General features: G+C 40.5%; 1 protein-coding gene and 1 long non-coding RNA gene across 2 annotated transcripts in view; one reads left to right on the top strand and one right to left on the bottom strand.

Annotated features, from left to right (window-relative positions):
• Positions 1-481: 481 nt before the first annotated feature.
• LOC129534690 (uncharacterized) lies at positions 482-3,277 on the bottom strand. The gene is made up of 3 exons (XR_008681363.2): positions 3,140-3,277; positions 781-872; positions 482-636 (listed from the first exon to the last, which is right to left on the bottom strand). It is a non-coding gene; the product is annotated as an uncharacterized lncRNA (long non-coding RNA).
• An 8,314-nt stretch (positions 3,278-11,591) lies between these two features.
• The window catches only part of LOC115935380 (probable C-mannosyltransferase DPY19L2), a 68,436-nt gene continuing 54,807 nt past the window's right edge, over positions 11,592-25,220 (top strand). Inside the window, exons 1-5 of the mRNA XM_055392544.2 lie at positions 11,592-11,662; positions 14,001-14,092; positions 16,795-16,894; positions 19,921-19,998; positions 20,761-20,847. Coding sequence (XP_055248519.1) covers positions 14,013-14,092; positions 16,795-16,894; positions 19,921-19,998; positions 20,761-20,847 — 345 coding nt within the window. The 5' untranslated portion in view covers positions 11,592-11,662; positions 14,001-14,012. The remainder of the gene's footprint in view (positions 11,663-14,000; positions 14,093-16,794; positions 16,895-19,920; positions 19,999-20,760; positions 20,848-25,220) is intronic.

Below are 25,220 nucleotides of genomic sequence, written 5' to 3'. Positions count from 1 at the left end.
AATAAGTTAGCTGTGTCCCTGGTCCTTTGCGATGGTGTGAGGCTACATCCTCCCCCAGATGGCTACGATGTTGGAGTCCGTCAGGGCGGTGAGGTAGGTGAAGGAGGCATTGGCCACCACCGTGTTCACCATGGTCTTGGTCACCACCTGGCCAAGGGCCCAGGGCTGGGGCCACTTCAGGATCTGGTGGGGAGAGGGGAGGGCTGGGCTGGGCTCCTGCTGACCAAAGGCAGGGCCCCTGATGCCTTGCCAGCCCAAGCCTGGGCAGGGTGAGCCGGGCGGTACCTGCGTGGGGGCCTGCAGGGCTGCCAGCAGCAGGGGTGGCTGCTTCAGGATGTTGCTGACGTCGTAGAGCCACACGTTGCCCTCCTCATCCCCACAGAGCACAGTCCCCTTATCTGCCGGGACAGAGGTGGAGTCTGAGTGGGGGCAGAGCTCCCGGAGGCCTGCGGGATGGGGCGGGCAAGGGGGCAGGCTCACCAGGGCAGGCGCTGAGCGAGAAGTAGGCCAACTCGGTGGACAACCACCGCAGCCGCGCCAGGACCACCACTGCCACCGTGGATTGGCTGCCCCGGCCCCCCCACGTCTGCCTCCAGCTCCACAGGCAGATGGTGCCCAGGCCGCTCCCCTTGGAGGCTGTGGTGGAGAAGGGAGAGCTGTGCAGGGTGGCCCCTCCCAGACACCTCCTCCCACTAGAGATCCTGAGAAGCCTAGCCCAGGGACAAGCGGTCCATCTGTGTGCCCGGAGGCCAGGCTGTCCCGCAAGCTGAGCTCACTCACCCACGATGTCCTCATTCACAAATGCCAGCCCATCCACTCTCCGTCCAGATGCCTCAGAGCCCTCAGAGAAGATGAATTCCACTTCACACACCCTGTGGGGCAGCACGAGATGCTAGTTGGCCATTCCTTGCAGGTAGAGAGCTGCCCACTCACCCAGGCATCTGCAGGGCACCTGCTGGGGACCCTGCCGTGTGTGAAGGCTGCACAGAAGATGCCACCAAAGAGATACATTCTTGGCCCCAGGAAGGTTCAGTTTGCCCTGGAAGGGGGAGCCAGCACCTGAGTGTCCCGAGTCACGGTAGTGACCCAGAGGCACGAGGGGTGGCTCTTCCAGGACGGGGCTAGGCCAGGGGGTCGGAAAAGGCTCTGAAGCCAGCCAGTGCCTCTGGGACCGAGTGTGAGATGAACAGGGGCCTCCTGGCAGCCAAGTAGAGCAGGTGTTTCCAGGCCATGGCCCAGGGGGCTGTTGGGGGCATCTGCTCTGACTCAAAAGATGGGGGAATGGGGGAATGGCTGCTGCATGGTTCAGAGCTGAGAGTGTGTGGGAGTGTCTGCTTGGAGAAGTGTCCCGGCAGCTACCTGCCTCTCGGAGGCTAGCCTGGAGCCAGGAGAGTGGCCCAGCAGCTAACCATAGGCCAGGCCTGAGCCAGTTGGGCAGAGGGTAAGAGAAGAAGCATCTTAGACACAGGGACCAGACATATGGGCAGGGAGGGAGGCGGTGGCCCAGGGGCTGCTGGTGAGAAAGAGAAGCCCATAACTACCGCCGCCACCACCTCTGCCACCAAGGCCCCTGCTGCTTCTTTCAACACAGCAGCTGCTGTGTCGAAGCTCCTCCTGGGCTGTTTGTTTTAGGTAAGCTAAAAATCCAAATCTTGGCCCAGGACAGTGGCTCACACCTGTAATCCCAGCACTTTGGGAGGCTGAGGTGGGTGGATCACCTGAGGTCAGGAGCTCGAGACCAGCCTGGCCAACATGGCGAAACCCCGTCTCTATTAAAAAGACAAAAATCAGCTGGGTGCAATGGCTCATGCCTGTAATCCTGGCACTTTGGGAGGCTGAGGCGGGTGGATCACCTGAGGTCAGGAGTTTGAGACCAGCCTGGCCAACATGGTGAAACCCCATCTCTATTAAAATACAAAAATAAGCCAGGCGTGTTGGCGTGCACCTGTAATTCCAGCTACTTGGGAGGCTGAGGCAGAAGAATTGCTTGAACCCGGTAGGGGGGTGGAAATTGCAGTGAGCCGAGATCGTGTCATTGCACTCCAGCCTGGGCAACAAGAGTGAAACTCCATCTCAAAAAAAAAAAAAATTAGCCGGGCGTGGTGGCGTGCGCCTGTAATCCCAGCTACTCGGGAGGCTGAGCCAGGAGGATCACTTGGACCCTGGCGGCAGAGGTTGCAGTGAGCCGAGATCGAGCCACTGTACTCCAGCCTGGGTGACAAGAGGGAGACTCCATCTCAAATAAAAAGTAAATAAATAGAAATGCAAAGCTTACCGTGGCTGACAAAGCCCGGTGTGCCCTGCCCAGGCACCCTTGCCACCTCATTCTGGGCTGGGTCCACCCAGCTATGGCCACATGGCGGAGCAGGCCAGCCGGTTCCCCTGCCACTGACCTTTGCATGTACCATTTCCTCCATGCAAGCACCTCCCCACCCTCCGCCCGCTGACTCCCTCACCAGGCTCCCAGGGAGGAAAGCGTGAGCCCCAGAATATCCATCTGCCGCTGGTCACCTCAGCAGAGTCCCCTGAGGCCCCCACGCTAGTGTCCTTCTGCCCGTTACTCTTTTTCCCTCTCCTTCGTAGCTGGCATCACACTGTGGGATTTTGATTGGCCACCTTTGCTGAGCATCTGTCTTCCCCAGTAGGCTGGGGGCCCCAAGAGGACAGGGACCCCTTGCCAAGCCCTGTCTCAGAGGCCTTCCAGGTGGGACAGATGAGCCAGAAAGCCTCAACGTGGCACTTCCAAAGCCTGCCTGCCCAGACACCACCTCACCTGCCATCCACTAGCCATCGGCCCCTCTTTACAGATGAGGACATTACGCCAGCACAGAAGACCATCACACTGCTGATGAATGGCAGGAGTGGGCTGGATCACGTGGGCACAGCATGGTGCTGAAGCCCCAGGTGAAGGGGAGGTCATCATGGCCCAGTCCCACAGCTGAACCCAGGGTGAGGGCAGGGTCAGAGTCCTTTCCTCCAGAGCCTGGCAGAAAGGTGGGACAAGCCAGCTCTGCGAAGAGGCCTCTAAAAACAACCCTTATGGTTACCCGGGTGTGCCCAGGCTGCTGTGAGCCCATCTGGGCCAACAGCCACCCTGTGCAGAGGCCTGGCTTCCAAGGCGCCCCCTGCCCAGCCTCACCTCCTCTTTTGGGGCTGGTCCAGCCGCACGTCCCAGCAGCAGCAGCCGCCCTCGCAGCCGGCCAGCAGGCGGGCGTCCGGGCAGGAGGCGATAGGGCAGAGGCGCAGGGGGATAGAGGTGGTGTCCAGTGTGAGCAGCTGGCTGCCAGTGGGCAAGGGGGAACAGAGCATCAGACCCAGACCGAGGTATCCCTGCCCCAGCAGCTGGCCAACAGCCTGGGCAACAGAGCGAGGCTCAGTCTCAAAACTAAAAATAAATAAATTAATTAATTAATAAATAAGTTATGTTTTTGAAAATGGTTTGTGTTTCTTATCTTTTTTGTTTTTTCGTATGGAAAATGTTACACAACAATGACTAAAACTTTAAAAATCAGTATATTTCATTAGGAGGGCTACCGAAGAGGTACTAGTCTCTCTAAATTGGTTATATAGTCCTGGAATATAAAATAAAATATTAGGCTCTATCTAGTCTTTAAGAAGGATATACAGAGTCAACCAATATTGACTGTAGAGGTGTCATCAAAACTGTGAGGAGATTGGAAACTGGCATTTGAGGAACAAAAGAAATAGAAATTTGGGGAAAACTTTTGTATTTGTTACCATGGCTACCCTCCCCACTGACACTAACTGGGAAGGTAGATATTCTACTTCCATTCTTTTGGTGACTAACCATAAAATTTTAACATACAGATATGATTTGTTCAAGTATAAAATACCTTGATATCTTTCCCCTTTTTCCAATCAAACAAGGAATCTTGGAATGCTTTTCTTCAAAACATCCTCTCTTATCTTTTTTTTTAAATTATTATTATACTTTTAAGTTCTAGGGTACGTGTGCACAATGTTCAGGTTTGTTACATATGTATACTTGTGCCATGTTGGTGTGCTGCACCCAATAACTTGTCATTTACATTAGGTATATCTCCTAATGCTATCCCTCCTCCCTCCCCCCACCCCATGACAGGCCCCGGTGTGTGATGTTCCTCAAACTGTGTCCAAGTGTTCTCGTTCAATTCCCGCCTATGAGTGAGAACATGCGGTGTTTGGTTTTCTGTCCTTGCGACAGTTTGCTCAGAATGATGGTTTCCAGCTTCATCCATGTCCCTACAAAGGATGTGAATTCATCGTTTTTTATGGCTGCATAGTATTCCATGGTGTATATGTGCCACATTTTCTTAATCCAGTCTATCATTGATGGACATTTGGGTTGGTTTCAAGTCTTTGCTATTGTGAATAGTGCCACAATAATCATATGTGTGCATGTGTCTTTATAGCAGCATGATTTATAATCCTTTGGGTATATACCCAGTAATGGGATGGCTGGGTCAAATGATATTTCTAGTTCTAGATCTTTGAGGAATTGCCACACTGTCTTCCACAGTGGTTGAACTACTTTACAGTCCCACCAACAGTGTAAAAGTGTTCCTATTTTTCCACATCCTCTCCAGCACCTGTTGTTTCCTGACTTTTTAATGATTGCCATTCTAACTGGTGTGAGATGGTATCTCATTGTGGTTTTGATTTGCAGTTCTCTGATGGCCAGTGATGTGAGCATTTTTTCATGTGTCTGTTGGCTGCATAGATGTCTTCTTTTGAGAAGTGTCTGTTCATATCCTTTGTCCACTTTTTGATGGGGTTGTTTGATTTTTTTCTTATAAATTTGTCTAAGTTCTTTGCAGATTCTGGATATTAGCCCTTTGTCAGATGCGTAGATTGTAAAAATTTTCCCCCATTCTGTAGGTTGCCTGTTCACTCTGATGGTAGTTTCTTTTGCTGTGCAGAAGCTCTTTAGTTTAATTAGATCCCATTTGTCAATTTTGGCTTTTTTTGCCATTGCTTTTGGTGTTTTAGTCATGAAGTCCTTGTCCATGCCTATGTCCTGAATGGTATTGCCTAGGTTTTCTTCTAGGGTTTTTATGGTTTTAGGTCTAACATTTAAGTTTTTAATCCATCTTCAATTAATTTTTGTATAAGGTGTAAGGAAGGGATCCAGTTTCAGCTTTCTACATATGGCTAGCCAGTTTTCCCAGCACCATTTATTAAATAGGAAATCCTTTCCCCATTGCTTGTTTTTCTCAGGTTTGTCAAAGATCAGATGGTTGTAGATGTGTGGTATTATGTCTTAGGGCTCTGTTCTGTTCCATTGGTCTATATCTCAGTTTTGGTACCAGTACCATGCTGTTTTGGTTACTGTAGGCTTGTAGTATAGTTTGAAGTCAGGTAGCGTGATGTCTCCAGCTTTGTTCTTTTTGCTTAGGATTGTCTTGGCAATGCGGGCTCTTTTTTGGTTCTATATGAACTTTAAAGTAGTTTTTTCCAATTCTGTGAAGAAAGTCATTGGTAGCTTGCTGGGGATGGCATCGAATCTATAAATTACCTTGGGCAGTATGGCAATTTTCACGATATTGATCCTTCCTATCCAGGATCATGGTATGCTCTTCCATTTGTTTGTGTCCTCTTTTATTTCGTTGAGCAGTGGTTTGTAGTTCTCCTTGAAGAGGTCCTTCACATCCCTTGTAAGTTGGATTCCTAGGTATTCTCTTTGAAACAATTGTGAATGGGAGTTCACTCATGATTTGGCTCTCTGTTTGTCTGTTAGTGGTGTATAGGAATGGTTGTGATTTTTGCACATTGATTTTGTATCCTGAGGCTTTGCTGAAGTTGCTTATCAGCTTAAGGAGATTTTGGGCTGAGATGATAGGGTTTTCTAAATATACAATCATCTCATCTACAAACAGGGACAATTTGACTTCCTCTTTTCCTAACTGAATACACTTTATTTCTTTCTCTTGCCTGATTGCCCTGGCCAGAACTTCCAACACTATGTTGAATAGGAGTGGTGAGAGAGGGCATCCCTGTCTTGTGCTGGTTTTCAAAGGGAATGCTTCCAGTTTTTGCCCATTCAGTATGATATTGGCTGTGGGTTTGTCATAAATAGCTCTTACTATTTTGAGATACATCCCGTCAATACCTAGTTTATTGAGAGTGTTTAGCATGAAGGGCTGTGGAATTTTGTCGAAGGCCTTTTCTGCACCTATTGAGATAATCATGTGGTTTTTGTCTTTGGTTCTGTTTATGTGATGGATTACCTTTATTGATTTGTGTATGTTGAACCAGCCTTGCATCCCAGGGTTGAAGCCCACTTGATCATGGTGGATAAGCTTTTTGATGTGCTGCTGGATTTGGTTTGCCAGTATTTTATTGAGGATTTTTGCATCAATGTTTATCAGGGATATTGGTCTAAAATTCTCTTTTTTTGTTGTGTCTCTGCCAGACTTTGGTATCAGGATGATGTTGGCCTCATAAAATGAGTTAGGGAGGATTCCCTCTTTTTCTATTGATTGGAATAGTTTCAGAAGCAATGGTACCAGCTCCTCCGTTTACCTCTGGTAGAATTGGGCTGTGAATCTGTCTGGTCCTGGACTTTTTTTGGTTGATAGGCTATTAATTATTGCCTCAATTTCAGAGCCTGTTATTGGTCTATTCAGAGATTCAACTTCTTGCTGGTTTAGTCTTGGGAGGGTGTATATTTCCAGGAATTTATCCATTTCTTCTAGATTTTCTAGTTTATTTGCATAGAGGTGTTTATAGTATTCTCTGATGGTAGTTTGTATTTCTGAGGTATGGGTGGTGATATCCCCTTTATCATTTTTTATTGTGTCTATTTGATTCTTCTCTCTTTTCTTCTTTATTAGTCTTGCTAGCGGTCTATCAATTTTGTTGATCTTTCCAAAAAACCAGTTCCTGGATTCATTGATTTTTTGAAGGGTTTTTGTGTCTCTATCTCCTTCAGTTCTGCTCTGATCTTAGTTATTTTTTGCTTTCTGCTAGCTTTTGAATGTGTTTGCTCTTGCTTCTCTAGTTCTTTTAATTGTGATGTTAGGGTGTCAATTTTAGATCTGTCCTGCTTTCTCTTGTGGGCATTTAGTGCTATAAATTTCCCTCTACTCACTGCTTTGAATGTGTCCCAGAGATTCTAGTATGTTGTGTCTTTGTTCTCATTGGTTTCAAAGAACATCTTTATTTCTGCCTTCATTTTGTTATGTACCCAGTAGTCACTCAGGAGCAGGTTATTCAGTTTCCATGTAGTTGAGCGGTTTTGCGTGAGTTTATTAATCCTGAGTTCTAGTTTGATTGTGCTGCCGTCTGAGAGACAGTTTGTTATAATTTCTGTTCTTTTACATTTGCTGAGGAGTGCTTTACTTCCAACTATGTGGTCAATTTTGGAATAAGTGCGGCGTGGTGCTGAGAAGAATCTATATTCTGTTGATTTCGGATGGAGAGTTCTGTAGATGTCTATTAGGTCTGCTTGGTGCAGAGCTGAGTTCAATTCCTGGGTATCCTTGTTAACTTTCTGTCTCGGGGATCTGTCTAATGTTGACAGTGGGGTGTTAAAGTCTCCCATTATTATTGTGTGGGAGTCTAAGTCTCTTTGTAGGTCACTCAGGACTTGCTTTATGAATCTGGGTGCTCCTGTATTGGGTGCATATATATTTAGGATAGTTAGCTCTTCTTGTTGAATTGATCCCTTTACCATTATGTAATGGCCTTCTTTGTCTCTTTTGATCTTTGTTGGTTTAAAGTCTGTTTTATCAGAGACTAGGATTGCAACCCCTGCCTTTTTTTGTTTTCCATTTGCTTGGTAGACCTTCCTCCATCCCTTTATTTTGAGCCTATGTGTGTCTCTGCATGTGAGATGGGTTTCCTGAATACAGTACACTGATGGGTCTTGACTCTTGATCCAATTTGCCAGTCTGTGTCTTTTAATTGGAGCATTTAGCCCATTTACATTTAAGGTTAATATTGTGATGTGTGAATTTGATCCTGTCGTTATGATGTTAGCTGCTTATTTTGCTCGTTAGTTGATGCAGTTTCTTCCTAGCCTTGATGTTCTTTACAATTTGGCATGTTTTTGCAGTGGCTGGTACAAGTTGTTCCTTTCCATATTTAGTGCTTCCTTCAGGAGCTCTTTTAGGGCAGGCCTGGTGGTGACAAAATCTCTCAGCATTTGCTTGTCTGTAAAGGATTTTATTTCTCCTTCACTTATGAAGCTTAGCTTGGCTGGATATGAAATTCTGGGTTGAAAATTCTTTTCTTTAAGATTGTTGAATATTGGCCCCCACTCTATTCTGGCTTGTAGAGTTTCTGCCGAGAGATCCGCTGTTAGTCTGATGGGCTTCCCTTTGTGGGTAACCTGACCTTTCTCTCTGGCTGCCCTTAACAATTTTTCCTGCATTTCCATTTTGGTGAATCTGACAATTCTGTGTCTTGGAGTTGCTCTTCTTGAGGAGTATCTTTGTGGTGTTCTCTGTATTTCCTGAATTTGAATGTTGGCCTGCCTTGCTAGACTGGGGAAGTTCTCATGGATAATATCCTGCAGAGTGTTTTCCAACTTGGTTCCATTCTCCCCGTCACTTTCAGGTACACCAATCAGACGTAGATTTGGTCTTTTCACATAGTCCCATATTTCTTGGAGGCTTTGTTCGTTTCTTTTTATTGTTTTTTCTCTAAACTTCTCTTCTCGCTTCATTTCATTCATTTGATCGTCCATCACTGATACCCTTTCTTCCAGTTGATCGAATTGGCTACTGAGGCTTGTGCATTCATCATGTAGTTCTCGTGCCTTGGTTTTCAGCTCCATCAGGTCCTTTAAGGACTTCTCTGCATTGGTTATTCTAGTTAGCCATTCGTCTAATTTTTTTTTCAAGGTTTTTAACTTCTTTGCCATGGGTTCAAACTTCCTTTAGCTCAGAGTAGTTCGATCATCTGAAGCCTTCTTCTCTCAACTCATCAAAGTCATTCTCCATCCAGCTTTGTTCCGTTGCTGGTGAGGAGCTGCATTCCTTTGGAGGAGGAGAGGCACTCTGATTTTTAGGGTTTCCAGTTTTTTTGCTCTGTTTTTTCCCCCATCTTTGTGGTTTTATCTACCTTTGGTCTTTGATGATGGTGACGTACAGATGGGGTTTTGGTGTGGATGTCCTTTCTGTTTGTTAGTTTTCCTTCTAACAGTCAGGACCCTCAGCTGCAGGTCTGTTGGAGTTTGCTGGAGGTCCACTCCAGACCCTGTTTGCGTGGGTATCAGCAGTGGATGCTGCAGAACAGTGGATATTGGTGAACAGCAAATGTTGCTGCCTGATCATTCCTCTGGAAGTTTTGTCTCAGAGGAGTACCCGGCCGTGTGAGGTGTCAGTCTGCCCCTACTGCGGGTGCCTCCCAGTTATGCTACTCGGAGGTCAGGGACCCACTTGAGGAGGCAGTCTGTCTGTTCTCAGATCTCCAGCTGCGTACTGGGAGAACCACTACTCTCTTCAAAGCTGTCAGACAGGAACATTTAAGTCTGCAGAGGATTCTGCTGCCTTTTGTTTGGCAATGTCCTGCCCCCAGAGGTGGAGTCTACAGAGGCAGGCAGGCCTCCTTGAGCTGCGGGGGGCTCCACCCAGTTCGAGCTTCCTGGCTGCTTTGTTTACCTACTCAAGCCTTGGCAAGGGCGGGCGCCCCTCCCCCATCCTGGCTGCTGCCTTGCAGTTTGATCTCAGACTGCTGTGCTAGCCATGAGAGAGGCTCCGTGGGCATAGGACCCTCTGAGCCAGGTGCGGGATATAATCTCCTGGTGTGCCGTTTACTAAGACCATTGGAAAAGCGCAGTATTAGGGTGGGAGTGACCCAATTTTCCAGGTGCCTTCTGTCACCCCTTTCTTTGATTAGGAAAGGGAATTCCCTGACCCCTTGCACTTCCCGGGTGAGGCAATGCCTAGCCCTGCTTCGGCTCATGTTCGGTGCGCTGCACCCACTGTCCTGCACCCAGTTTCCGACAATCCCCAGTGAGATGAACACAGTACCTCAGTTGGAAATGCAGAAATTGCCCATCTTCTGCATTGCTCATGCTGGGAGCTGTAGACTGGAGCTGTTCCTATTCGGCCATCTTGGCTCCACCCCCTGCCAACTCATCTTACTTTGATTTATCCACATTTCCTCATTTCCTCCATGTAGAATTGGTCCTTGCTGCTCACACATTCTTTCTTTCAATTTCTTCCTCTTTGAAGTTCATCCTTTGTGTTTTCTGTGTGAAGCTTTATTAAATGGTAAATCATTTCCCATGAGCCTTCCTCTGCTGTTTTCTTCCTTTCTTTCTTCATTAATTCAAGCAGTATTTATTAATCTTCCAAGTGTGAAGCTGGGGATATAGTACAAGACAGATAAAGAACCTGTCCCTGTCCTCATGGTGCTTAGAATGTGTTAGACTAGGGAAGTGATGTATGGAGGGAAGATAAATGGAAGCGTAGAAACACTACACAGATGTGGGATTGAGCATCTGCATTCTCATACACAGACATGATCACAAAAAGGCAATTTAAGAAATGGTTTTTGGCCGGGTGCGGTGGCTCACGCCTGTAATCCCAGCACTTTGGGAGGCTGAGGCGGCTGGATCACTTGAAGTCAGGAGTTTGAGACCAGCCTGGCCAACATGGTGAAACACCGTCTCTACTAAAAATACAAAAATCAGCCAGGTATGGTGGCATGTGCCTGTAATCCCAGCTACTCGGGAGGCCGAGGCAGAAGAATCAGCTTGAACCAGGGAAGCGGAGGTTGCAGTGAGCCGAGATCGTGCCACTGCACTCCAGCCTGGGTGACAGAGTGAGACTCTGTCTCAAAACAAAACAAAACAACAACAACAAAAGAAATGTTTTTTATCTTTCATCTGATTTTTGTATTCTGCATTATTGCTTCTCTGGGACTCAAGTAAAGAATATTTGCAGTAGTTTAGACAGTTCTAAGTTAATGCTACATGAAACTGTTAGAATCTTGTCTTCATCTCTCAGTCCCTTAAATCCAATTTCAAAAGATAAAAATTTGCTTTTATTCAGAGTATTCAAAGGATGTGATCTAGACTCTAAAGTGCTAGCCTGTTTCTTAAAAATGATTTTATGTGGCCGGGCGCGGTGGCTCACGCCTGTAATCTCAGCACTTTGGGAGGCCGAGGCGGGTGGATCACGAGGTCAGGACTAGCTTAGCCAACATGGTGAAACCCTGTCTCTGCTAAAAGTAAAAAAATTAGCTGGGCGTGGCAGCACGCGCCTGTAATCCGAGCTACTCCGGAGCCTGAGACAGGAGAATTGTTGGAACCCAGGAGGCGGAGGTTGCTGTGAGCCGAGATTTTGCCACTGCACTCCAGCCTGGGCAACAGAGCAAGACCCCGTCTCAAAAAAAAAAATTATGTTCACACCTTATGTATTTTATTTAGAAAGTATTTTAGCTATAATAAATTATAAAATTGAGATTAATTTATACGTACAGTTTTTAGAATTGTACATTCAGGATTTAAACTTCAACCACATGGGTATGGTTTAGTACTATTATGTTTTAAATATAGAAAACTGTGATTTTAAATTCTGAGGTAATTTTGTGAAAAACACTGTATTTTACATGAATTTTGATTGTATACTCTATTTTTTTTTTTTTTTACAGTGGTACTGAACTGGGAGGTCTTATTACAGTACTGTGCTTCTTTTTCAACCGTGGAGAGGTTTGTTCTCTAGAAAGCAATTTTTAAGAAATAGAAGAGGCTGTAGAGGAACAAGGAAATATACTCATCAAAACAATATTTAATTGTATACTACTTATGACTTCACAATATTTTAAAGACCCTTGTGTTATAAGTTGATATTTTAATCATGTTGATTGAAATGTTTAAATAGCTAGAATTTCAAACATGAAATCGCTTGGCTTATTTTTAGTAAATATATACATATGCATATATTCTGTAGAGAAAAGGAAATATTGTACTTGTTGAGTTGAATCATATCATGCACATTATCTGATTTATTCCCACTAAACTTTTTTTGTGGGTGATGGTAGCCTCACCATACAAGTTATGAAATTTAAATTTAGAGAAAATTAAATTACTTATCCACTTTCCACATTTACTACATGATGAAGCTGGATTTCCCATTCTATGTCTGTCTGCCTCTAAAACCTCACATATATATTAATTTATATTTTATAAATTATAAAATTATAGTTATATTTTATAAAAACATATATTATATATATATATATAACATATATATTCAACTTTTTTATTGTGGTCAGAATAAGTAACATATGATCTGCCCTCTTAACAGATTTTTAAGTGTATAATATAGTATTGACACAATGTTGTATAGCAGATCTCCAGAACTTATTCACCTTGCCTAACTGAAACTTTGTATGCATTGCTCTCCCCTTAACAACAATGAAAGAGGCCTCAGGCCTGACAGCAGGGACACAGTTAAGACACTGCCACCTGCTCCCTCACTTCTTTCTGTTACATCATGCTGTCTGTTCAGTAATGCAAAATGCTGAATTCAAAATAGACATTAACTTACTAATTCAGCCCAATGAAACATAGTCCACCTAAAAAAGAGCTCATAGAAGCTTATTTCAAATACGATAGATTCATTCAACAAATTATTGAGTACATACCACGTCCGTGCTCTGCTAAATGCTGAGGATATGGCAATGAAAAAGAGAGAGATTCTGACTACTAGCTCTTGGGAGCAAAACATTTAATATGTTATGACACAGGTTACATAGGGTAGAAGTACTTTTTTTTTTTTTCAAGATGGAGTCTTGCTCTGTCACCCAGGCTGGAGTGCAGTGGCGCCATCTCAGCTCTCTGCAACCTCCGTCTCCCAGGTTCAAGCAATTCTCCTGCCTCAGCCTCCTGAGTAGCTGGCAGTACAGGCATGTGCCACCATGCTCAGCTAAATTTTTGTATTTTTAGTAGAGATGGAGTTTCACCATGTTGGCCAGGCTGGTCTCGAACTCCTGACCTCATGATCCACCCGCCTCGGCCTCCCAAAGTACTGGGGATTACAGGCATGAGCCACCACGCCCAGCCAGGGTAGAAGTACTTTTATCCATTGCTCTTGGGTTAATTTTTAAAAATCAGTTAGATAAAGGAATCATAAAAATTATACATAAAAGCCTTATATATATTATTTTAAAGCAAACAAATGCATTGTCATTCAACAATGTGCTGACCTAAAGACAAAGGTTTTTCTCTGAGTGTTCCAGACAACTGTTGGTATAAGTTGACTTTCTTATATGTATCATAATTCCTCTTCCGACATTTACAATTTTGGTATCTTGGAAGAGAAGCAATAACTTTTAAGACTCTTGCAAAGTAATAAGAGTTCACATTCTTTCTAGAATTTCAGAATTTTTGATGGAAAATTTTTCTAATACTCTGACCCATATGTCTTAGAAGTAATTTTAAAGTTTGTGTGAAAATTTAATACTTTCATTACATGCATCACATTTGTAGTTCCCAAATACTTCTAGTTGTTTTTAAAATATATACTTAACCTTTTTTAAGGTACATTTTACAAATTCTGAGGCAATCGTAGCTATTCAAAGTGTGTATTTATATTCATTCATACTTGTTATGTAGAAACTCTCTTGGTGCTTGCGAATGACCTAGGTGACATTCGTTTAGCTATTTGTCTTGGCATGCATATATCCCAAAGCCTGGGATGCCAGGATCATATGCCAAGATCATACTGCAGGGCTGGGCTGTGGATCTAGTTGGTCAGTCCCAGAATTCTCACAACTCTTATACGTACAATCTTGTTTGTCCCATTGGTTTCCTTTTGCTCGGTCTGATATATCTGTCGCTGGTTTCTGGACATGGTAGTTAACTGCTCACTGCATAATGGCCTCATGAGTTAAGAGAGCTTCAAAAACTGAGAAGCTATGCCAGACACTCCGAAATGGGATCTAGTGAGCCTAGTATTAAAATTACTAAAACAAACTCACCCCTGGTTTTTTAATATGTTTGTTGTAGTAAACAGGATGTAAAGTGGGCATTTTGTTGATTTCAGGCCACCCGTGTGATGTGGACACCACCTCTCCGTGAAAGTTTTTCCTATCCTTTCCTTGTACTTCAGATGTATGTTTTAACTTTGATTCTCAGGTAACTTCGATTTATAAAACAAAGGCAAATAAATTATAATTTAAGTTTCTTAAAATATACTTCAATTCAGCACTTTGGGAGGCCGAGGCGGGTGGATCACTTGAGGTCAGGAGTTCGAGACCAGCCTGGCCAACATGGTGAAACCTCATCTCTACTAAAATACAAAAATTAGCCGGGCATGGTGGTGTGCATCTGTCATCCCAGCTACTTGGGAGGCTGAGGCAGGAGAATTGCTTGAACTCGGGAGGCGGAGGTTTCAGTGAGCCGAGATTGTGCCACTGCACTCCAGCCTGGGCAAGAGAGCAAGACTCCCTCTAAAAAAATGTAAATATATATATTACATATATATACTTCAATCTATGAAGTTGTAATTACCAAATTTAGACCATTTTTTAGTTATTTTAAAAGTAAATTGAGTATAGGGTTAAGAAAATAATTCAAAATTGCTATGTAAAAATTGCTCTCCATTTAAGAGTGTAGGCTACAGGTTTTAGATAACTACATTATGTTTTAATAAACCAAAAGGTATGTGTTTGTATATAGTTTGCCAAGATTCAAAAGTTTTTGAGGAACAATTACATTTTCTCTTCACAGTTTAAGTACTCTGACATTGTTTTCTAACCTGTGGTTTTGATAACTGTGCCATGAAAAAAGTGTTCTGTGTGCAAATGAATTTGGGAAATGCGGAGTTAGATGGATAAGGAGTATATATATTCACATATTTATGAAGCATTTCTGAACAACCAATGTTTCTAACAGGACAACCAGTTTCACTTCAAACTTTTTTTTTGGATACACTTTTTTTGTAGGGATTACATTTATAAGCATTTTAGATATTTAAGAGGTCTGAGAAATGAACAAAAAACCCCATAAGTGGTAGAATAGTATAAATAACCTTATCAGAGAAATAAGTTTGATAGAATACTAATGAGAACTCTCACTGAATGAAATAATGATCACTATCTCCTCCAAACTCCCAGAGGATTCCATTCTTCACCTACTAGTCCCTGGGAGATTCTGCCTTCTATAAAAATCATTTGTTTGTCTTCCTTGTTTTTTAAAACAGTAAATTTATGAATCTTCCACACATACACAAATTTTTATTTATTTATTTAGAGATGAGGTCTTGCTCTGTCACCCAGGCTGGAGTGCAGTGGCACGATCTGCTCACTGCAACCTCTGCTTCCCAGGTTCAAGCGATTCTCCTGCCTCAGCCTCCCAAGTAGCTGGGATTACAGGTGCACGCCACCATCCCCAGCTAATTTTTGTATTTTTAGGAGAGGCAGGGTTTTACCATGTTGGCCAGGCTGGTCGCGAACTCCTGACCTCAAGTGATCCACCCGCTTCAGCCTCCCAAAGTGCTGGGATTACAGGTGTGAGCCACTGTGCTCGGCCAATTACATGTATTTAAAAGTACCACTGGAAACAGGGACCATGCCATATTTATCTCTTTAACCACAGAACACTGCACACGTCCATGCAAATATTTGTGGCACTCAGATAAAGCTAATTGAAGGGTGGTAAATAGTAGTGTACTGGGGTGGCACAAACCTTGAGAATGGAGCAGGCCAACTTCTGATTTCTTACCAACCTGACAAGTATATTCTGGGGTTGAATTTGGATTTAGGAACCTCCTCCTCATTCAGATTTCTATATCTTTGCTCTACACTTTGCCTTCTCTCAAAGATTAGGTGATGGAAGCTGCCCATTCTTCATCACCCCTTGCTATTCATTCCCAGTTTAATTCCTAGAAAGGTGGGTTATTTTTATTTTTTTGAAGTGATATCAGTCTGGTCAGTCAGGGGTTTCATGGAATAAAATGTCTTAATTAGAATATTTAGGGTTGTATCATTGAGGGCATGTGCTATACTCTGTGTCTTAGTCAAAAGTAATTTTTGTTTGAAAAATATAAGATTACAAAGTACATAATGAGTATTTTATGATAATATTAGTAAGCAATATGAACATTTAGAATTTTGTTTTTGAAAATTTATATATGATTGTACAAAGATTCATCAAAATCCAGTACAGAATTTATAAAAGGAAGAGTTACAGTTTTATTATTTATGTAAAATGTTTGTGTTTCTTTTTTCATATCTAAAAGTTACTGTAATTCTCTGTGGTAAAAGGTATTGGTTCCCAATACATCTCAGTAATGCAGAATGGACAATTTAAACTTCCACATGCTTCAGCTGAATTCTAGAATGATTTTTTAAGTTTTTAAGATTCCTTTTCCTTAAATTTTTCCCATAGTTTTTAACTTATTACTTTGTTAGCACTTACATTTCTCTTCAATGTTTTTTGAAGCACAAAAGTGGTGGTATATAAAAGTTGTTGCTACACATACAGGAGAAGCATGTTGAGGTGTGCAGGGACAGCACCGCATCCTATTTTCTGACCTCCTTGCTGGAGTAATAAATTTCTAATGTCATGCATATGTAGAGGAAAAAGAGCTTTTGTATTTAAAATATTTAATGGTAAATTACAATGTTAATTTTAAAACTCTAATTTTGATTGCTTCATGCAAGGAATGAAGTATTTCAAGTTCTTTTTAGTATACTTTACAAAGTTAACTATATTTTGTTGTATTATAGTAAAGGTAATGGAATAATGTAGATTTTATCATTTTGCTATTAGTCTTTCTTTTCAGCGACAGCCCATTTTTAGGGTGAAACTTACTGGTATCAATTCTCTCTATTAAGGACCTCAAGCAATGATAGAAGGCCCTTCATTGCACTCTGTCTTTCCAATGTTGCTTTTATGCTTCCCTGGCAATTTGCTCAGTTTATACTTTTTACACAGGTAAGATGATTTTTTAAATTAATTTTTATTTTTATTTTAAGTTCTGGGGTACATGTGCGGGATGTACAGGTTTGTTACGTAGGTAAATGTATGCCATGGTGGTTTTTGCATCTATCAACCCATCACCTAGGTATTAAGCCCAGCATGCATTAGATGTTTTTCCTAATGTTTTCCCCACCCCATCCCTTGACAGGCCCCAGTGTATGTTGTTCCTCTCCCTGTGTCCATGTATTCTCATTGTTCAGCTCCCACTTATAAGTGAGAACATGTGGTGTTTGGTTTTCTGTCCCTGTTGCTGAGGATAATGGCCTCCAGCTCTATTCATGTCCCTGCAAAGGACCTGATCTTGTTCCTTTTTATGGCTACGTAGTATTCCATGGTGTATATGTGCCACATTTTCTTTATCCAGTCTTTCACTGATGGGCGTTTGGGTTAATTCCATGTCTTTGCTATTGTGAATAGTGCTGCAGTGAAGACATGGGTGCACGTGTCTTTGTAATAGAAGGATTTATATTCCTTTGCATATATTAATTAAATTGAATGCAAGATGTACTTGGTTGTTTCCATAGAAATTTTTAAATATGGTTACATTTACGCCCTAAAAGATTTTCAAAATAGGAAATAAAGTTTACTTAAAGGTATGATTTTTATGAAATAATATAATTCCACATTCTTTTACTGTATTGATTAGTTTGACAGATTTTAAGGCTCGACATGTGAAGGAGTTTTTCTATTATTTTTATTCACAAATGTTATTTTTGGTGTTTGAGATAATATCTGTATATACCTACCTAGAGATTTTCCTTTTGTCCTGGGAATCCTTCTGGGTGCCAAGCTACACAGCATGCTAAGGGCCAATCCTACTCTTGACAGCAGGACGTTCTGCTTCTAATCCAGCTAAACGTTGGCTGTTTTATCTGTGGAGCAGAATTTTACCTGGCACCATTTCTGCGAGCTTTAATCATAAAGCTCATCATTGCTTAAGTGAGCTGAGCCCATATCCTGTTTCTAAAGCAACTACATAACTAGTAACAAGAAACTGAACTGGGGAAGCAGAGAGTAAATGGAGAATTTTGATGACATTTCATGATACTAAGATTTTCCATCAGAGCTCCTTCCTACATAACAAATGCTGATGATAATAATAATATTCTATATTGGAAGTGAGAAATTCTGCCAAGAAGTCTCATGCTGCCAATAGCCTACAAAGAATGAAATTATAACCCCAGCTCAATTGGTGCTGCATATTTAAATATTCCCTCTGTTTTACTTCATAATAGTTGGCCCCTTTCAGGTTATAACACAGACATTATTCTATGTTTTTCATTATTTGCACATGCCAACAGAGCAGAATAGATTTTTAATGAGCATCATTTCATTGCAAGCAAATTTATTAATCCAGTGATACTGATGAAACTAAGAAGCTCTTTGGGGCCAGGCGTGATGGCTCATGCCTGTAATCCCAGAACTTTGGGAGGCTGAGGTGGGTGGATCACTTGAGGTCAGGAGTTCAAGACCAGCCTGGCCAAGATGGTGAAACCCCATCTCTACTAAAAATACAAAAAAATTAGCCGAGCATGGTGGTGGGCTCCTGTAATCTTGGGAGGCTGAGGCAGAGAATTGCTTGAACCCAGGAGGTGGAGGTTGCAGTGAGCCGAGATCACGCTACTGCACTCCAGCCTGGGTGACAGAGTGAGACTCAGTTTCAAAAAAAAAAAAAGAAGTTATTGGGTAAGTTTGATATTGCTGTTAATGATTTTCTAGTCATTCTCTGGATATATACTAGGCTTTTATTTTTCTTTACTAATGTGTATAGTTTTTTTTGTATGTGTGTGTTTCATGCTTACAGAGGGATAATTCAATGTTATTTTCTGGGAGTACTTTAAGATTTTATTCTTAATTGTGTTTTTCATAGATTAAGGTTAAAATTAGTTCATTGTGCAACCATATCTGGTTAATTTTTTAATTTTTTGTAGGGATGAGGTATCACCATCTTGCCCAGGCTGCTCTTGAACTCCTGGGCTCAAGCAGTCCTCCTATCTTGGCCTCCCAAAATGCTGGGATTATAAGCGTGAGCCACCATGCCTGGCCCAATTTTTTTTTTTATGACTTCTGTGCTCTCCTGGAATGTTCAATCTTATCAGTTATTTCCTTGAACATTTGAAGCATAGTTTAAAGATATATCTGATTATGCCAGAGAAGTGTTTGAGTGATCTCCAAGCTAAGAATAGTTTTTAGATATTTAGAGGGTTATAGAACAAAAATAGAAAAAGAATATACAAGAGACTGTATGTGACCAACAAAGCATAACATATTTATTATCTGGCCTTTTATATAATAAATGTGCTGATCCCTGATCTAAATCTTTTGTGGATCTATTTCTATTGTGTTAGTGATAGTGTCTTATCTCCATCTATGCTGGGTTATTTTTGATGTGGTGCTGGACATTATATATGAAAAATTGGAGAGGCGAGTAAAAAGCACTAATAAATCTTGAACCACCTTTATGCAATCAGATTGAGATGATCCGTAGATGCGTTTCAGTCTTTCTGAGGGCTGCTTGATTTCTGGTTCACTATTACAGTATGGTCTTTTGAAACTCCAAACTAAAGCACCCTTCTTGGTGCACTCTGACTGCTGAATCTGCTGAAATGCCTGCTCAGCTTGTTGGTCTTCCGACTGCCTCTCAGCTGGCAGGCATCTGCCTCTGTTGAAATTGGCAGATACCTCTGGGAGAAAAGTGGCCCAAAATGTCATGCTCATTGGTATAGATTGCCATCTATCTTTTTAATTCCTCATTTGCTTTGTTAATAGTCTGTGGCTTTTATACATATTTTAAAAATGTTTTTATTTATATATTTATATTTTTCCTAGCCATTCTAGTTCTTCGTGGGAAGGTTGGTTCAAATTCCTTTGCTTACCATTATTAGAACTGTAGCCCTCCTCTTATATTTACTTTGCCTGTGAATAGTAAAGTGTTAGTTTTCTATACTTTTTTTCACTTTTGCTTTTTTATATTATTTCAGATAGCATCATTATTTCCCATGTATGTTGTGGGATACATTGAACCAAGCAAATTTCAGAAGATCATTTATATGAATATGGTAACATTTTTAATATATATAAGTCAAATATTAAGATAGGTTCTCAGAGTTTATAAAATCGAAGTGATTCTGTTTTATAGGGTACTTCCTCTTTGGTAATATTTAATACATATGGTATTGGTGATATCCAGAAGGAAAACTGGAAATGTATATTATAGATGACATATTATAACAGATTATTCTTTCAACTGGACTGTAGATGTGTTTTATTCTCTAGAACTTTTATTTTTATGTTTTACTTATTATTATTACTACTTTTAAAACTGCCTTTTCTTTCTCAGATATGAGATTTTTAGCATTTTGCCTGAATATGACACTCTAACTGAAATTTTATATTCTTGCAATTTTGTTTTTGGCTTAGGTCCCAAACATAGCTTCCTTAGAAACATAAAAAGTTAGTAAAGCTCCATAAATAATAGAAGTCCTGAAGTCTAACAAAAATATGATTAGTAAAACTGGTGTTTATAACTAAGTCTTTCTTATTATATTACTCCATTGTTAAAACAATAGAAATCATAGACTTATTTTTCATTGTTCCAAGTAGCAGATGGAGAAAAAGTTAAATTCTGCCAGATAGAGTTTATGGTCTTGAATTTTAATACTTAGAATCTAGCAGTGACTTGAAATTCTATTATCATTTGGCCAAGGGTCATTCATCTTTATGCAAATAAATTTGCGTTAGAAATGGCTATATACCTACAAAATATGCATTATGCCAATATATGTAATAACCATAAAATGTATTTTTTTCATTTTTTTCAGATTTCAGTTACCCTTAGTTTCATTTTGATGTTTGGAAATTCAATGTACTTATCTTCTTATTATTCTTCATCTTTGTTAATGACGTGGGTAAGTGTTTAGTTCATAAAGTTGGGGTTTTTTTAACCTGCCAAATAGCATGTTTTCCTGTCTAAAACAGGTATAAGAGAATAAATAGGCCCTTTCCTGATTATCACTCAACATAACAAAATTCTTCCCAAGCAAAGCTTTTTATTTATCTTATCCTTGAAAAATATTATAGTAGGAAGTTTTTCTTTTTAAGACAGTGCCCAAGTAAATATTTAAAAATGATCATAAAGTAATAAGACTTACTTTAATCATATCCCATTTTATGGTAAAAATGACTTCTTTTCTCCTAAGTCACTTGAGGAGGTTAAATACTCATTGCAGTGACACTGCTATTGCCCAGAACATTTTTGGAACTCCTCTGAGTTTCCTTCACAGACTATGGCATATTCTTTAGTATGTCTTGCCTTTCAAGAGTGGATTTGATTTTTGGAAATGACCAAAATTTTGTGAATATTTTGTGTGATTGGGCTGGGTAATACAGATATTGCTCAAACGATGGTGTGACAGTAAAGTCATAAGACCGATTATTTTGCACCTATAACTAAATTATTTCTGAAGGCAGTTTAGAAAGTGTAGTTCCAAACTACTTTGAGCGATGGCAAGATAATTAGAATAAGTGTGCAGTCTCCTCACAGGAACGACATGGAATGACACTCTTTTGGATATGTGTTTGGAAGGGTGGTTTAGTAAGTCAGTTCTATTACATTGTAGTTATACTTCTGATATCTATAAGCCAGAACCTAGAATATTCTCCTGTACCTCCCATCTCCACACTGATCAGAAATGATACCAACTACGGTAATGCCAAAATATAGCACTTTTCCATGTATGGTGCAGTGATTTAATCTTTTGGGATTGCCGTTATGTTTTAACATTTTTGCTTTCCATATCCTTTTTCCCTCATAGTAATCCCTCCCCTTTCTCTCCCAGAAAAAATGCTCTTTCTTTCCAACATTTTGTCAAACTATTTCACCATTACAGAGTAGAGGACTCCTAATAGTGTGCTCATCTACCTCTTTTAATGAAAACTTTTTTTTATTTTGAAATATAGTACAGATAAAACTGCATAAAGCAAATGTCTTGTGTGCTGACTTAGTGCTGGCTAATACTGATGAGTACAATGTCCCCTTCGTGTCTGCAGGGATTGATTCCAGGACACCCCCAACCCCTGTGGATACTAAAATCTGCAGATGTTCAAGTTTGTTATATAAAATGGTGTGTTATTTGCATATAATCTATGCACATCTTCCTATATACTTTAAGTCATCTCTAGATTACTTATAACGTCTAATGCAATATAAATACTATGCAAATAGTTGTATACTGTATTGTTTTTTCATTTGTACTTTTTAAACTGTTGTATTATTATTATTTCAAATATTTTCTATCTGCTGTTGGTTGAATCTGCAGCAGCTGGAACCCATGGATGTGGAGGGCTGACTGTGTTATGTATTATGTGGCAAACATTCTTAAACTACCATTATATCAAAATTGTAACTTTCTAAATGAGTGTAGAAGCCTCCATGTGACCTGTCCCAAAGCACTCTCTTGTACTGCCCTAAAACGATAATGACTATCTTGACTGCTATGATAGTAACTTTCCAGCATCCCTTTATAGTTTCATCACTTAAAGTTTCTCTTTTTAGCTACAAGTTTCCTGCATATCTGCCTGGTTTTATCCTCATGAAATTTATTTGTTGAAGAACCACAGTCATAGAACATGTGGAGGATTTCATGGTCCAGATTTTGCTTTTTGAGTTCTTGTGGTGTAGCTAAGCATGTTCCTTTGTCTCATGGTATAGCTTGATATATTAGAAATTGGATCTGAAACTTGGATTGCTTCAGGCTTGATCACTTTTGCAAGTCTTTAGTATTGTTCTTTCATTAAAAGGCACAAAATGTCTCTCTTTATGGTACTAGCCTTCAGTGCCTTATGCTGGATCTGTTAATTCATTAGGGATTGCACAGTGGTCACGTTCTAATCTGTCATCTAAAGTTCATTTAGGAGAAGTAAAGTAAATGTTGATTTACCTCTTTATTTGCAAGTTTTAAAAATAATGAATTGATTCCCTGTCATCTTCCAAATGTGGGCTCTTTGGGCTGTGTATGTGTGTGTTTAGGTTTCATTAGGAACATAGGGATTTAAACATTTTTGATGTATTTCAAGTTAATTGAAGTTAATATCTTTACTCATTCTCAGATTGTTTCTTTGTTGACCAGGGGAGCCTCTTTAGGTTTCTCCTAAGTTCTCTGACATGACCCTGGTGGTCTGATAGCATACTTGTGTCATGTATGACAAGTTTTTCCAGGTCTCTCTTGTGTACTCCTGCCCAAAACCTGGAGGAAGCCATTCCTGCAAGGCACCCTTCTTGCCTTTATTGGGGAAATCGTGTTTTAAGACTGCAGTCTGGGACCCAAGGATGCTCATTGCTACTGAGCAGGTCATTGTTTCTAGGCCTTATTAGTGGGCAGAGCTAGGAAATATTATAGGTTGCAGGCTCTCTCTTTTTCTTTAAAAATCTGCCATGAAAATATGTGTGTGTGCATGTGTGTGTGTGCATGCATTTATGGTAAACTAGCTCACAAGTTCTGATGGGTATTTCCAAATCAAATTCAAGAATATAGGGTTTTTACTTAACTCTTTCTATCCTGTATTTGTTTTTTTGTTTCTCTTGGGTCTCAAGAAGCCAGGGGATGATAGAATATCATATATCCATTTGCCTTCTCCCAAAGTGTATGCATGAGAATTGCTATACTGCACCACGCACATGATTATGAGAAATAAAGACTTTTTTGCACATCCTTCTTTCATTCTCTTCACCCATTTTTTTTTTTTACTAATTCTGTATCTATATTGTCAGAACATAGAGTATTGCATACTGTACTTTCTGCCTTATCAACCTTATTTCATGTTTTTATGTGAATAAATATGCATTTATTTATCACCAGTCTTTATGTCGTTATCTCCTAGTTATCTTGGTTATTTTAGTCTTGTTCTACAAGAGAATTCCTTCAATTCTGATTTGTTTGTCACAGTTTGTTTTGTCGCCTTTTACTTGAAAGTGAAGTTGGCTGTATGTAAATTTCTTGTCTCTTTTATTTTTACTTTTTCTTTCTTTTCTTCTTCTTTTTTTTTTTTTTTTGAGACGGAGTTTCGCTCTTGTTGCCCAGGCTGGAGTGCAATGGTGCAGTCTTGGCTCACTGCAACCTCCAACTCCTGGGTTCAAGAGATTCTCTTGCCTCAGCCTCCCGTGTAGCTGGGATAACAGGCACCTGCCACCACGCCCAGCTAATTTTTGTATTTTTAGTAGAGACGGGGTGTCACCATGTTGGCCAGGCTGGTCTCGAACTCCTGACCTCAGGTGATCTGCCCGCCTCTGCCTCCCAAGTGCTGGGATTACAGGTGTGAGCCACCACACCCGGCTGTCTCTTTTATTTTTTGCTTTGAGTACTTGTTTTACTTCTGTCCAAAAGGGTTGCTATTAAAAGTGTTACAAGTTTTGATATGTTATAAATGTATCACTTTCTCTTGAATACTTTTTATCTTATTTCTTTTTTTATTTCTAAAAGTTTCTTCTCTTCACCTTTTATAGCTCTTAAGGCATTATTGTTATGTTCATTTCCTCATATTCCTTCTAGTTTTTTATGTCTGAAATTATTTTTGTTTTATTTCAAATTATTTTATTTCTGTCAGCTCATTTCTCAGTTTTTCTGATTTTGATTTATGTCATTCTTTCACATATTTTAGTATTTTTAAATATCTTATTTTAAATGGCTCATTTTGAAATGTAAGTTTTGTTTAATTGTTCAGTCTTTCATCCTTCAGTAACTGTGTTAGCTATAGGATTTTTCAGAGAAGCCCTTTATCAGGTTAAAGAAGTTCCCTTCTGTTCAGCTTGCTGAGTTTTTTCAAAAATGAATTTTGAAGATATATAGTTTCTCTTTTCTGTTTTGTTAATGTGCTGCATTATATTGGTTGATTTTCAAATGTTATAGCATCTTTGCATTCCTTGAATAGACCTCACTTTGGTCATGCTGTTTTATTATTTTTTGTTGGATACAGCTTTCTAAAATTGTACTTACGATTTTGCACCTAAGTGCATGACAATAATTGGTTCATAGTTTTCTTGTGACATCTTTGTCTTTTTTGGTATCGTGGCAATGCTGGACTCATAAAATGAGTTATGAAGTGTTCCCTCTTCTCCAGTTTTCTGAAGAATTTGTGTAAAATCCTTATGATTTCTTCCCTAAATATTTGGTAGAATTTACCAGTGAAACCATCTAGGACTTTCTTTGTAGGAATGTTTTTAACTACAAGTTCCATTTCATTAATAAGGTATAAGGCTATTCGTGTTATCCATTTCCTCTTGAGT

This window comes from Gorilla gorilla, chromosome 6 (assembly GCF_029281585.2).
Source record: "Gorilla gorilla gorilla isolate KB3781 chromosome 6, NHGRI_mGorGor1-v2.1_pri, whole genome shotgun sequence".
In the NCBI taxonomy this organism is placed as follows: Eukaryota; Metazoa; Chordata; class Mammalia; order Primates; family Hominidae; genus Gorilla; species Gorilla gorilla.
The sequence above is the reverse complement of the archived record's forward strand: the minus strand, read 5'-3'. Positions and strand labels throughout refer to the sequence as shown.